The 12,937-nt window shown below is 45.7% G+C and overlaps 1 protein-coding gene across 3 annotated transcripts in view; it reads left to right on the top strand.

The window, feature by feature from the left end:
- Positions 1–12,937, top strand: part of PRKCB (protein kinase C beta) — a 328,830-nt gene that overhangs the window by 296,472 nt on the left and 19,421 nt on the right. For all 3 annotated transcript variants that reach the window (XM_003795734.2, XM_003795735.3, XM_023516740.1), the window contains exons 14-16: positions 389–469; positions 759–866; positions 5,366–5,506. In XM_003795734.2, coding sequence (XP_003795782.1) covers positions 389–469; positions 759–866; positions 5,366–5,506 — 330 coding nt within the window. The remainder of the gene's footprint in view (positions 1–388; positions 470–758; positions 867–5,365; positions 5,507–12,937) is intronic.

Raw genomic sequence — 12,937 nt, forward strand, 5'->3', positions numbered from 1 at the left:
CTAGCTGCAGTGTGACATCACAGGTGTTTGGCTAGCTGCAGTGTGACATCACAGGTGTTTGGCTAGCTGCAGTGACATCACGGGTGTTTGGCTAGCTGCAGGCGCCTCTGTGAAGCATGTCTGTCATTCCTTGAGTGCAAAAGAAATGCAAAGAAATAACTCAGTGGGCACTGGTCTTCCTGCCCACCCTTTGAGACACTGGTCTGCATCTGTGCCTATTGTGGCCACTATAGCCTTTCACAATAAGCAGGTGATGTGTTCCAAAGAACTCTCCCTCTACCGCCTTGCCCAGGTAAGGTCCAGCCTTCCTGTAAAAGAAGTGCAGTTTCTATCTCCAGCCATGACATGCCCTGCAAACCTCCCTGATAAGATGCCTTCTCTTTTCCAGATAATTGCTTATCAGCCCTATGGGAAGTCCGTGGATTGGTGGGCATTTGGAGTCCTGCTGTATGAAATGTTGGCTGGACAGGTAATTGAATTTTAAGTGATCTGCAAGAAAAGTCCTCCTCCAGCTCCATCCACACAGTTTCTTTAAAAGAACTTGTCAGCTTGGTAAGAGTCACACATCTGAACCTTTTCTGGCTTTGGGGTTATCCAAGTCTGTTCACCATTTTTCCTCATCTTCTCCTTGAAAGCCCTGGAGTGTGGCCTCACTGTGTGCTCCAGGGAAGAGGGTCCACCAGTTGGGAGCCACTGAGGGGTGGAACTGGGAGGCTCAGGCAGGGATCCTCCTTCTCCCACTCTTGTCTGTCCCACAGGCGCCCTTCGAAGGGGAGGATGAGGATGAACTCTTTCAGTCCATCATGGAACACAACGTGGCTTATCCAAAGTCCATGTCCAAGGAGGCTGTGGCCATATGCAAAGGGGTGAGTAATCTCTTAAAGCTCGCGGCCACCACATATAGGGGTGCAGCTTGTGCTCTGCACAGGGATGACCCCCGGTGGGTGGGGGAGATGGAAACAGAACTCTGTTTGCCAGTGTGAGGGCCCTGGCATGGAGCCACTACGTCCTGGAGGAAGGAGACCTTTTTTCTAATTTGTACAAATGCGCCACAGAGGCCTGGCTGCAATGGCATCTTGCTGCTGGCTGGATGCCAGCATCTAGCCCAGCATGGGGATTGCTCATGAAATGAATGAGGAAGAAAGCACAGAGACTTTGTCAAGAGCTGGGACCAAGGGGCAGGGCCACAGAGGTCTTTGGCACAATTAGAGCTACCCTTGCCCTGCTCTGCTGCATACGTGTTTAGTAAATGTGAATACCAAAAATGTGCAAGTTTTGTTCTAAGAAAATGTCAGACAATATTGAATTAAAGAGATTCTCCAGCTAAACTGACTCCAATTCAGTATCTCCAAACCCCCACTCTCCTCCCACCTCCACACACACACAAATGGCAAAAAGGGTGTGTACATGTATACACCTGCAGCTTATGCAAATTGTACCTGTGAGGAAAGCAGGACATATGTTTACTGGTGAGAATTGTTATGCATTTTGTGTTGGGCCAGGGATGCGAATGGTGACTGGTGTGAGAGCCTTGAGGTCAGTGGTCCTCACTTTTGGAGGCCCCGAGTGATCTGAAGTGCTTTCCAGAATGCACGTGTCTCAGCCTCACCCCAGAAATTAAGTCTGGGCATCAGTATTTTTTAAAAGTCCCCATGTGGCTTGAAAAGCACTGCCTGTATAAGAGTACTGTCCAAAGGAAGTAATTTTTCAACTCTGAAGGAAGTGTGAAAGCAACATTATGAGAGTCCCAGAGAATATGGTCCAAAGATGGTGCCTTTGTGAAGTATTTGCTCTCCCTCCAACCAGGGGTGCAGGCAAGTTCTCAGGGTTGGAACTTGGCTGTGCCCTAGCTGTGGGCTCCCACCTGTGTGTTTGAATAAACCGGGGCTGCCAGGCCTAGATCTGTGGGATGTCTGCAAATTTCCTATGCCTTATCCAATTCTACTCTTCCTAACCCTACTCAAGATGCTGTATGAGCCGGCTTGGACGAAGACAAGCTGGAACACTCAGGCAGACCGTCCTGCAGCTTGGCTCAGTCTGTCATAACTGAGCCAGCTCTGCAGCCTGAAAGCACCTTGTCACATTGCCTAAATTCCCACTCTCAGTGAATCACCAAAGCTTTGTGTCTCAGCTACATAGGTAGGATGCAAATATCCCTGGGAAAACCACATGTGAATTAGTCTCCGTCCTTAACTTCTTAGACAAGTTGATTGGAAATACTTTCTTTGAGGGTGTGAAGCAGGAAGGGAAACAATGAAGAACAGATTGGAGACCTAGAGGTTCATTAAGAGCTTAAGCAAAGCCCTGGAAGAAAAAAGAAAGCACAGACTAAGGCCGGTGCAGACTGCTGTGGACATGTCAGTGGAGGCAGGGGGCAGTTGTGAGAAGAGTTGTACACTGAGCTTTTGGTTTGCTTGATCATTGCCAACATGTAAAGATCAGGGAATTTCTCATAAACATTCGGCTTTCCAGTTTCTCTTGAACAAAATGAGATCTTTGCCACACTGGCCTGTCATTTCGGCAAAGCATCAGTCGACCAGATTGAAACTACTGCCCTCTCTAATTTGCAGAAATCCCTGATGCTTCCATTCCGTCGGGGTTCCAATTCTAGTCCAGGTGTCCTTAGGAAGATGACTTCATCTGAAGATTGAGGATAATAATAGCCCTACATGTAGAGTTCTTTGATGATTAAATGAGTGAATACCTGTAAGTCACTTAGAACAGAGCCTGGCACTCTGCCCCCAAACCCTTGGAGGTTACTTTACTGTAACGAATGCTGGTACGACACTGCTACGCACCAGGTTTCTCTTGGCATTTGAATTTGCAAACCTGCATAGTGACTTTTAAAAGTGTGGGATTTGGGAGATCAAGAGACCCTTTGCAAAACTTGACCCTTCTTGGGTACATAGTCTTAAGCAAGTTCCAGTGTATTTCCAGGCTTCTGTTGCTTTATTTAAAAAAAAAAAATAGTATTACTCATTGGACAGTATTTATATACCCCTTTTTGAGAGCATTACATGCGCTCCTTGCATGGTGTCGGCACACAGTAGGTGTTCAGCATCTGCACAGGGTCTTCCCCTTCTGTGCCTGCCTTGGTGGACAGCTGGGGGTTCTAAGTGGGTCATGGAGGAGAGAGGATTTTCCAGGTCAGCTGCATTCAGCTTCAGCTCCAATTAGCAGTTTCCCTGGTAGAGCAGTTTTCTATTAATTCAGGACCATAACCTTCACGATTAACTGGGGTGACTTCCTTACTTTGGGGTTTGGGGACCTTTTTGAGTTGAGTGGGCTGAGTCCAATGTGGGTTCTTTCTTCAAGGATGATGCCCCACAGAAGGGTGACGCTGAAGCAAACAGCCACATGCTTCCTCCTGCACAGCGGGCCCCAGGGGATGCATCTGGGAGGTGACCAGAGATTGCAGCTGTGATTAAATCCAGCTGTCTACATGGCTTCAGGCACATCAGAGCAGAGTGCGGGAACTGGGCAGAGATTCCAAATTAGTGCTGGGTGTTTCTGCAGTGGCTTTTCTTTGCTTGGCATCTTCCAGCTTAGAAAGAAATCAAGCCAGTCTTTTGAAACAGTCACCTTTCAATGGACAATGTGCTCTTTATATGTCCATTCTGTTAAAGACCCTATTTTCTACCGTTAAAGAATTGGTTAAACTTTGAACAAGCTTGAAGCAGACAGAAGCCCAAAATGTCTGCACATTAGCATGAAAACCAGCAGAGGTTGAATAGCACAGAGCTATACGATTTTGGGGTCCAGCACATGTGTTCAAAGCCTACCTCTGCTCCTTAGCTGTGTGACTTATACAAATAACTTCTCTGGACCCGGATTCCTTATCTGAAAAATTAGGGTAACAGTTGCTGTGGCCTCAGAGTATTGCCATAAAGATGAAAAAGTAATGGGTCATGGTTGGGAAGCGTTGAGCACAGAGCCTGAGCACATATGAGGTTCTCATGCTCAGTACCCAGCAGCCGTTATTGACACTATTACCAGTGCTAACCAAGACCTCATTGCCTTTTCTATCCTTCCATCCTAATCCTTCACAAATGTCAAAGCTTGACTACAAATATCCCTGCAGAAACCACATGGGAAGTGCCCTCACACTTCTCTTGAAAGCCAAAGTTTTGGAGTTAGGCAGAGTGGGATCCAATCTCAGCTCTTACTTACTATCTCTGTGGGTCTGTGGAGTTGCTTAATATCTTTGAGTGCCCATTGCCTTTTCATTCAAATGGGAGAAATCATATACTTACCTAATTAGGATGAGATCATGCATGTAGATACAGAAGTAGGTTAGAACCTAAATGTCTGATTATTTTTGACCCTGGAAGGTAAAGCATCTATGGCCAGTAGGTGCTTATGTGTGTGACCACAGATTATCGTGTGAGCAGGAAACGGGCTGTCCAACAGTGTCGGTGTGAACTTCTAGGTTCATTCCTTCCTCATACTCAGCAAGTCCTGGGGGAAAAAAATCCAAGGATTCTGATATCATGGCCTGCTGGTTGTCAAGTCAGCCCTGGGAAGCTTTTTGGGTTTGTGTGTTCATTTTCTTTCTTTCTTTCTTCTTCTTTTTTTTAATCACCAGCTCCTCTGTCTCTACTCTCTGTGCATTTGCTGAAGTCTTGAGATCAGAGATATTTTCATGCTGCTCTAGATTCATTTACAAGAGAAAGCCTGTCTGGTTTCATCTCAGAGCATCTATTCATCTTGTTATTTAGCACTGGCTCAGAGACCCAAAGATGGAAGGTTTTGATAATTAAGTAATTTAAACAGAACACCAAAGAAACCTCAGCGGAGTTGAGTGTAACGTGTGATACAAGGGAAATGAGCTAGGCCAGGTTTTGACTATTTAATGAGCTTTCAGAAAGTAATTACTTGAAACTTGGGTCCATTTGGCTAATATTTTTTTCTTCTGTTGTGTCAATTTTGCAAATGCTTTACTGAGAAATGCAAACAGCGTATGACTGAATGTGGCCTTTGCCTTGGTCAAACTCCAGTTTTATTGTGGTGGGGGATGGGGATTTTGAAGATATGGAAACTGTTCTCATTAAATGCACCAATAATTGTACATAACTCGTTTTTGAACCAAAATGGGTCATGTGGCATTTCTAACGTGACATTCATGGCCACCTTCAGGCTTTGGTTTGGTCACCCATAAGAGATCTCCCTGCCCTAGCAGCTGTCACTGTTGTGGGGTCCCCTACTATAAAGTCCTGTCTGGGATTAATTGTAGGCAAAAAAATAAGAACTAGTTGAGATTCTTCATTGTACTTCCTTCCCCAATTCATTGGAGCAATAATTTCTGAATGTCTTACATTTCCCCTTCTGAAACTTGCTCAACTCAATGTTCTTCTTTCTCTTAAAGCTGATGACCAAACACCCAGGCAAACGTCTGGGTTGTGGCCCTGAAGGTGAACGTGACATCAAAGAGCATGCGTTTTTCCGGTATATTGATTGGGAGAAACTTGAACGCAAAGAGATTCAGCCCCCATATAAGCCAAAAGCTGTAAGTAAACTGTTCTCTCTGAGTGTCGGCTACTTGTACATGTAATCTTTCCCTTGTCCCTTTGTGTGCTTTGAATGCTGAGGGGTAGACGTCAATGTGTCTACTTGAATACATCTGTATGGACTCACATTTCTGCACAGAGTCACTGAGTACAAAAAGGGAGATTTCCATTCTCACAGCCCAGCCTCTATAAATACAGAAAAGACAACTGATATTGAATTTTTGTTTTATTGATTCAATTATTGTAACTGTCTTAGCTGACAATGTTTGGAGAATGGTTCTTGGGTGAGCAAGGTTCAGATCCATTTTTGGATGGTGATAAAGAATCTAATTTTGCCCTTCTTCTTTCCTTGGTTCAACTATGTCATTTTCTCTTCATACTGACATTGAAAAGGTCATGTTGTTTATCTCAACAGTATTTAAATTTAATTCTGAAACATACACCACATCTGAGTCAGTAAATAAGACAGGAGTTCTCCAGCCAGCTCCCACCCAAAGCAAAACAGAATGAAGCAGAAGTTGACATGCTCTTGAACTGTAGACCTCTTGGAAGCTTTAGGGGCAGATAAAAATTTGAGTTAATTCTTAGAATGCAAGAATAAGTCCGTGTACCCATGGGAAGGTGTACTATCCCCAAAGACTCAGCTGAGAGTACTTGTCAGCATCAGCGTGCAGGAGATTGCACCTGAATTAATCAGAACTGTGATTCTGCTGGGTACATATTTCTTTGTTAAATTAAGTAGAGGGCAGACCTGGTGACTTGATTATGAGGTGTGAAACTACCGACTGAGGCTGAAAAGTGAGCATAAACATTACCATTGAGGCCTAACGTTGTAAGGGCCTCTGTGTTAAGATGAAGACGATGATAAGGGTAGTTATTATTTGATATTATGATATTATTGTTATTAATTTCTTGAGCACTTATATGCCAAGCACCACATTAAGCATGTCACACACAGCATCTAATTAAATCCCCACAACAGCCTATGAATGCTGGTGGTTTTATTCCATGCTATGGAAGAGGACATGGAGGCACAGAGAGATTAAAGTGCTATGTCTAAGGTTACTCAGCCAACGTGAGGCTCCAAACCACAGTCTGACTGTATCAGAGGCCACCTGAATGCCTGGGAGCAAAGGGCATGGAGCGTTAAGAAAGTTTCACAGGTGATTCTCACATCTCCACGTGGTGCTGCACCTTTCTCTCGTTCCAAGTGGTTAGAATCTCAGCTCTACAGGTCCTTGATGAGTCCTGTTTCTTTCTAGATTCTCCTTGGTGTTAGGAGGCCAGGTCCATTAGAGAAAGCCGGTTCTACTTCATGGCTCTTCTAATGGTCACCAACTTATTTATATATTGGTACCAAATCAGCCTCCCCCAAGCTGCAGAGCCTGTTGTGTAGACCCTCTTTCAGACATTAGCAGATGCTGACTTGTACCCGTGAACCCCATGATTTCCAGGTTAAATCCTACTCCACCCCCTCCTGGAAGTATGTCCCATATGGTATCACTTCCAGGTCAGGTCTGCTTTTTCTCTAGGATGTCACATTCACCTTAAAACCCAGACACAGGATGGAGCACTATACTCCTAATAGTGTTGGACTCTCAGTAAATAGAGTGAGTCAAATAGTCTCTTGATGATTCTAGAGCTGGTGAACTTGGGCTAGTCAGTTTCCCTCTCTGATTCACTATTTTATCATCTGTAATGCAGCGATGATAATAGTTTCAACATCAGAGGATCATTACAATGCATAATGCACTCATCACAAGTCTGGTATGTGATGGGCACTCGGGGAGAGTTAATCATTGTTTTTGTTAGTTATGTCATACGTTAATTAATGTCTCAGGTGCAGGGTCTTCCAGGGGCAGAACAATGTTAAGTCCTCTGAGATAATATCTGTATGTATGCTTGGGTTTGGGGAGGTCCTTGCGTGTCATAGGCAATATTTCCAGTTTGATTGAGCCACTTGGAAAAAAGTTCAGAAGGGAAGCCGGAGAAGAAGAGTGAACTCTTTGTTCAGGAAACTGAGAAGGAACTTGAAGGTGGGACACACAACTGATTTGTTTTTTTTGGGGGGAGGCTATTAATGAGGTCTCAAAACATGAAAACACGAAAACCCCCCCCTTTTTTTTGGCTTGGCCAGAGGAAAAAGGCAAATGCTCCCGACTCAACCAGCATGGAAGTCAGTGGACATTTGAAGTTCATTCTATAATTGTAGAGCAATAGTTTTCAAAGTGTGCAGCAGTAGCAACACCACCTGGGGACTTCAGGAATGTCGTTCTCCAGCCCCGCCCTCAGATCTCCTGAATCAGAAACTGTGGGGATGGGGCCCAGTGTTCTGTGTTTAATAAGTCCTCCAGGTGACCTGGTGTGTACTCCAGGTTGAGAATCACTGCTGTGGGGTTTAGGGTTAAAAGCTTAGGCAGGGGCTCAGAGCCCACAGCATAGTGGTTACAGCACCAGCTACATACACTGAGGCTGGCGGGTTCCCTGGTGGGTTCAAACACGGCCTGGGCCAGCTGAACAATAATGACAACTGCAACAAAAAAATAGCTGGACGTTGTGGTGGGCGCCTATAGTCCCAGATACTTGGGAGGCTGAGGCAAGAGAATTGCTTAAGCCCAGGAGTTGGAGGTTGCTGTGAGCTGTGACACCATTGCCTCTCTCAAGGGTGACATAGTAAGACTCTGTCTTAAAAAAAAAAAAAAAAAAGGTGGTAAGTCAGGCAGAGGCCCAGGGCAGGGAGGGGGGGAGCATCTCTATAAGTGGGAGACACTGGTGGGGAGGGAGGTAGTGGCTTCGGGAACAGGTGACAGCCTCAGATGCCTACAGAGGCCAGGCAGGTGATGTGGATGAGAGAGGAGGGATGGTGAGGTGGAAGTCAGGGTGGTGGGGAGGAGACCACCCCACGTGCAGAGCAGGCGAGCCCTCTGCAGGCTCAGCTGGCATCTCCACGGGGCCGCCCTGCAGGACCCAGGCCCAACACAGCCCCATCTTCATGGTTTTCATGAGAAATCAGGATTTTTAGATGAAATCTCACTCCTTTTTGATATATCAGTAACAATTTTTTTTAAAAATTAGACATAGTTCAGGGCAAATAAAACGTATCCATGACCCGTATGTGGCCCATGAAGTGTTAGTTCGTAACCTCTGGGGCAGTGATGACTCAAAGTCAAGCTGACATTCAGCCAGTTCCCATTAGTACTGGTTATTTGCAACTGGCATTCGTTCTGACTGGTTAAATATTTTGAATATCCCTGCTGAGCAGTAATGAATATAAAAGGTCTAGCGCCATGTCTGGCTCATAGAAAGTACTCAGGAAGGGGTAGCTGTTGTTATCATTGATGCTATAAAAAGATCAGAATAATTTGTAATTATCAACAAGCTGCTTCAACTCTTCTGCATTTGATAGGATTTCCAACTGATCAGTGTCTTCAATTCCCTCATGAGGGTTTAACAGTGACTTTCAAAGTGCAGTGAGTGGAGTGGACTGGACTATATATACTTCAGGATATTCTGCTACCAGCTCTAAGGGGAAGCAAGCCCCGCCCTTGATCTCTTTAGGCTGAATTATAAATAAGGATAAATGATACACCCCTGTCGCATTGGATCCCACCTGCCGGCATGCCTTTTACATAGCAGATGTGGGCCTTAGAGCTCCCCATACCCTATGCTCAGAGTTTATATTTCTCCTTTCTTAGCTGTCTGTCACTCCTGAAAGGCCCGTGGTGACAGTGTGCAGAGTTCCGTGTGCCCTGTGGGGTGGTAAAAGGCATGCACGTACCCGTCACTGTTCCTGATTCATGCCTGCGATTAGAGTGTGGTGAGAGAACGAGCGAGGAGCAATAAGAGAGGATTATATTCAAACATCAGTGAAGGGTGCTATTATTGGAGGTTCATTAAATGGGTTTTTTAAGTTATTCTCAGCACCATCTTTTATTGTGGTAAGGAGCTGTTTGGAGAGTATTGTTTGAAACTGTACTGAAATACACTAGCTTTGGTTTTCTGTGGCAGGGTACAAGAGTAATTTTTTTTTAACTGCATATCTGGTAGTGTCATTCTCTTGCTTAAAACTCCCCCAGTGGCTCTCTGTTGCCCCCAGGAGAGCATCTGTCGCTCCTTGACTTTTGAGGCCTTCCAGATCCTTCCAGCTTTAGCTCCTGACTCCAAGAACCAGCTTTCCTGGGCATCTTTCAGATCTTCAAACATGCAGTATCCTCTCTTCCCTTCCTCACGTCTCCTGCCTCCTCACTGAATCTGTAGAACGTCATCCCCTCCGGGAAGCTCTTGTTGATTCCTGAGTAGGGATCTGCTACTGTTCCATCAACAAACTCATCACTTGTGGTTATAATTACACGATCAACGTGACATCTGTCTTTTTGACTAGACTGTAAGATCGGGCCTTTCTCCGTGCCATATCCCAATGCCTCGAGTAAGGTTTTGCACATAATAGGTGGTTACTGAATGAATGAATGCATGCATGCATGGCCATAAAACAGGATGCTGTAAATACTTGGTGCTGTGGAACATAAGGAATCCTTTAGGGGTATACATTAGAGTGTAGGATGTTTTCTTATGTACAGCAGGGTGTCTCAAATAAATTGGTTGTTGTGTAAGTTACTACCCTATTTATAAAGAGCTGCAATTTGGCTGCTGAATTGCAAGCTGTCATGGCATCATGTGGTTGTGCAGTGTGCACCAGGAGAGTGTGCTGGTGAGGGAGTCCGGGTAGAGAGGGCTGCAGATTCTTGCAATCTAACCTTGCACAGTCCAGTCCTGCACTGCACCTGCCATGATGGAGCCTAATGGAGCCTCTTCAACCTTAATGTGCACACATGAGTCATCTAGGCATCTGGTTAAAACGCTTATTCTGATTCAGCTGGTCTGGGGTTGGGCCTGAGATTCTGCATTCCTCACAAGCTCCCGGGCAATAGGATGCTGCTGGACCACAGACTTGACTTTGTATAGGGCTAGACACGGTGCTATAGCACGCAGCAGCCCAGGTTGTTGACAGGGGGACCTGCTGTGGTCCAGGTAGTGTGTGCAGGGTGGAGATCCTGTGTAGGGAAGGGGTACAATAGGGTCAGTACTGATGTCCTGGTGGAATGTGGTTCAGGACACACAGCAGGCTGTTGGGGGAGGGGGGTCAGTGTGTGTCTGGAGGGAGGTAGTAATCTATGTTCTAAAGAGCAGAGTATGTTGCTGAGTGTGTGGTGGAGCAGAGGATCGGGAAGAGTTGTGTGCTGGTTCTGTGCTGTGGTGGGGATGCCATCATGTGCCGTGTCATCCACCCAGTGGGTGAGGAGGTTTGGAACTATTTTAAGTTCTGGGTAAAAATAATAAAAATTCCTGCCCTCATGGAGCTTACATTCTAGAGACAGCAGGCAAAATAATAAATATAGAAACAAGTGAAATATACAACATGTAGAAGCCCGTACGCATTACTGAGGAAACTAACACATCAGTGAAGATGGGGGAAGCCGGGTTTGGGGAGGTCAGTTTTAAGTAGAGTGGGTGAGAAGAGCTTCACGGAGTAAATGACATTTCAGCAAATATAGGAGGACGGTGAGGGAGGGAGGGAGCATCCATGTATATATCTGGATGGAAAGGAAGGGTAGTTTGGGGGGAGGTAACAGGTGCAAAGGCCCTGAGGCAGGAGGTTGCTTGGCATGTCCAAGGGAGAGCAAAGAGCCAGTCAGGTGGCTGAGCTGAGGGGGTGGGCGAGAGAGGTGGGATCAGGAAGGCCATGAGAGGAACAGATGGTGCAGACCACTGCAGGATCTTTAGCTTTTACTCTAATTCATAAGCCTAATAATAATAATAATAACAACATGATCTGTCTTTGGATTTTAAAAGGATCAGTCTGACTGCTGTAGGAGCAAGAACGAAATCAGGGAGACGGATAGTGAGGCTCTTGCAATGATCCAGGCAGGTGGTGGTGGGGACTCAGGATGGAGCAGTTTGAGAACCCCGGGTTGTGCTCATTTTGGCATCCTCTGGCCCTCCCCAGTTCCTGGCACCTTGTGGCCACTCAGAATTTCCTGGTGAGGGATGGGTAAATACGAGTCCCTTCAGACTGCCCACATAATTGATCTTCACATTTAAAATGTGATAGCCCAAAAGTTTGTTCATGGTAGCAGAAAGATAAACTAAAGAAACAGAGTGTCAGGAAGCTTTTGTAGTTCAGCATGCGGGCTTGCGGGGCAGACAGCAGGCCATGGCTGTGTTTTTGTCCTGTTGATGTACAGGATGGCAGTAGAGGTTCTGAATGCTAAGGGCCATCACAGAATTGTGCTCGCTGTAGCAGAAGGTGCATTGAGACTACACTGTGGGCGAGCACATTTTATTGTAGAATTTGTAGTACATGGGGCTATAACGGCACAGTACAAGATATGCAGGCGTAATAGGTTTAAGCTAAGATGCCTGATTGAGATTCATGATTAAGGCATTCGTGTGTTGTCATGAATTCCCTGAGTGAAGTCCTGTGCTCCAGGCTCTAGCTGCCTAAGGAGATGAACTTGGATCAGCCTACCCAGCTAGCAGCGCAGAAGCAGTGAGTTGAAGACAGACAGAAAGCTAAGCAGGCTCATTAGAGTTTGTGGAGTGGAGTGTGTGCGGGGATCTGCCTCCTAGTCGTCCCGGCTCTGCTATTCTTTTAAAATATGATCAGTCAGGTTGTCAGTTATTCTAAAATATGGTCGATCTGATCATCGGTTGTTCTAAACTATGATGCATCTGATCGTCAGTTCTCCGGGCAGGGGTGGAGGAGTATGCCGGGATGAGAAGTAGACATTAAGAAGAGCCTCCTTGCCTTGTCTCACGAGCAACTATCAAGTTTTATCGAGACACAACTAGCATCCTCACTCCCCCCTTCCTTCCTTCTGCCCCGAATGTCACACCGCACAAGCTCCAAGCCCACCTGTCTGATAGACTGATTCCAATCATTTCTCTTCTTGTCGCCTATTCCCATCGCCCCTGGAAGCCCCAGACTACTGAGACATCTACACATTGGGAAAGCCTGGAAATTTTGCACACTATGAAAGCAAAGGCCCTTGACCCATTCTACATCAGTATCATTTCCAAAATACCACATGGGTTATCTGAGCACATACTTTTGCCCCTATCCTCTGAGAGTCTCACTTCTGAACCACTTCAGAAAATAAATCATACACACAGGGCTTGGTTTCTGGGCAATTCTGTCATCTGAAAGTATTGTTTATGTAGCTGAGGTCAAAAGCTTCCAGTACCGTGGTAATGAGCTGCAATTCTGTTCATGTGACATTCTCCTCCAAACCCAATTGCCCTTTACACTGTATGAGTAAGTGGCTCTGTGTGTGTGTGTGTGTCTGAATGTGTGCGTTTGATGTGCTGACATTTCTGGATTGAAGCCAGCAAGTGTAACCCTTGTATGTTTTCTATTAAACTCCAAATTCAAG

This window comes from Otolemur garnettii, unplaced genomic scaffold (genome assembly GCF_000181295.1).
Source record: "Otolemur garnettii isolate 467f Iridium unplaced genomic scaffold, OtoGar3 scaffold00096, whole genome shotgun sequence".
NCBI classification, from domain to species: Eukaryota; Metazoa; Chordata; class Mammalia; order Primates; family Galagidae; genus Otolemur; species Otolemur garnettii.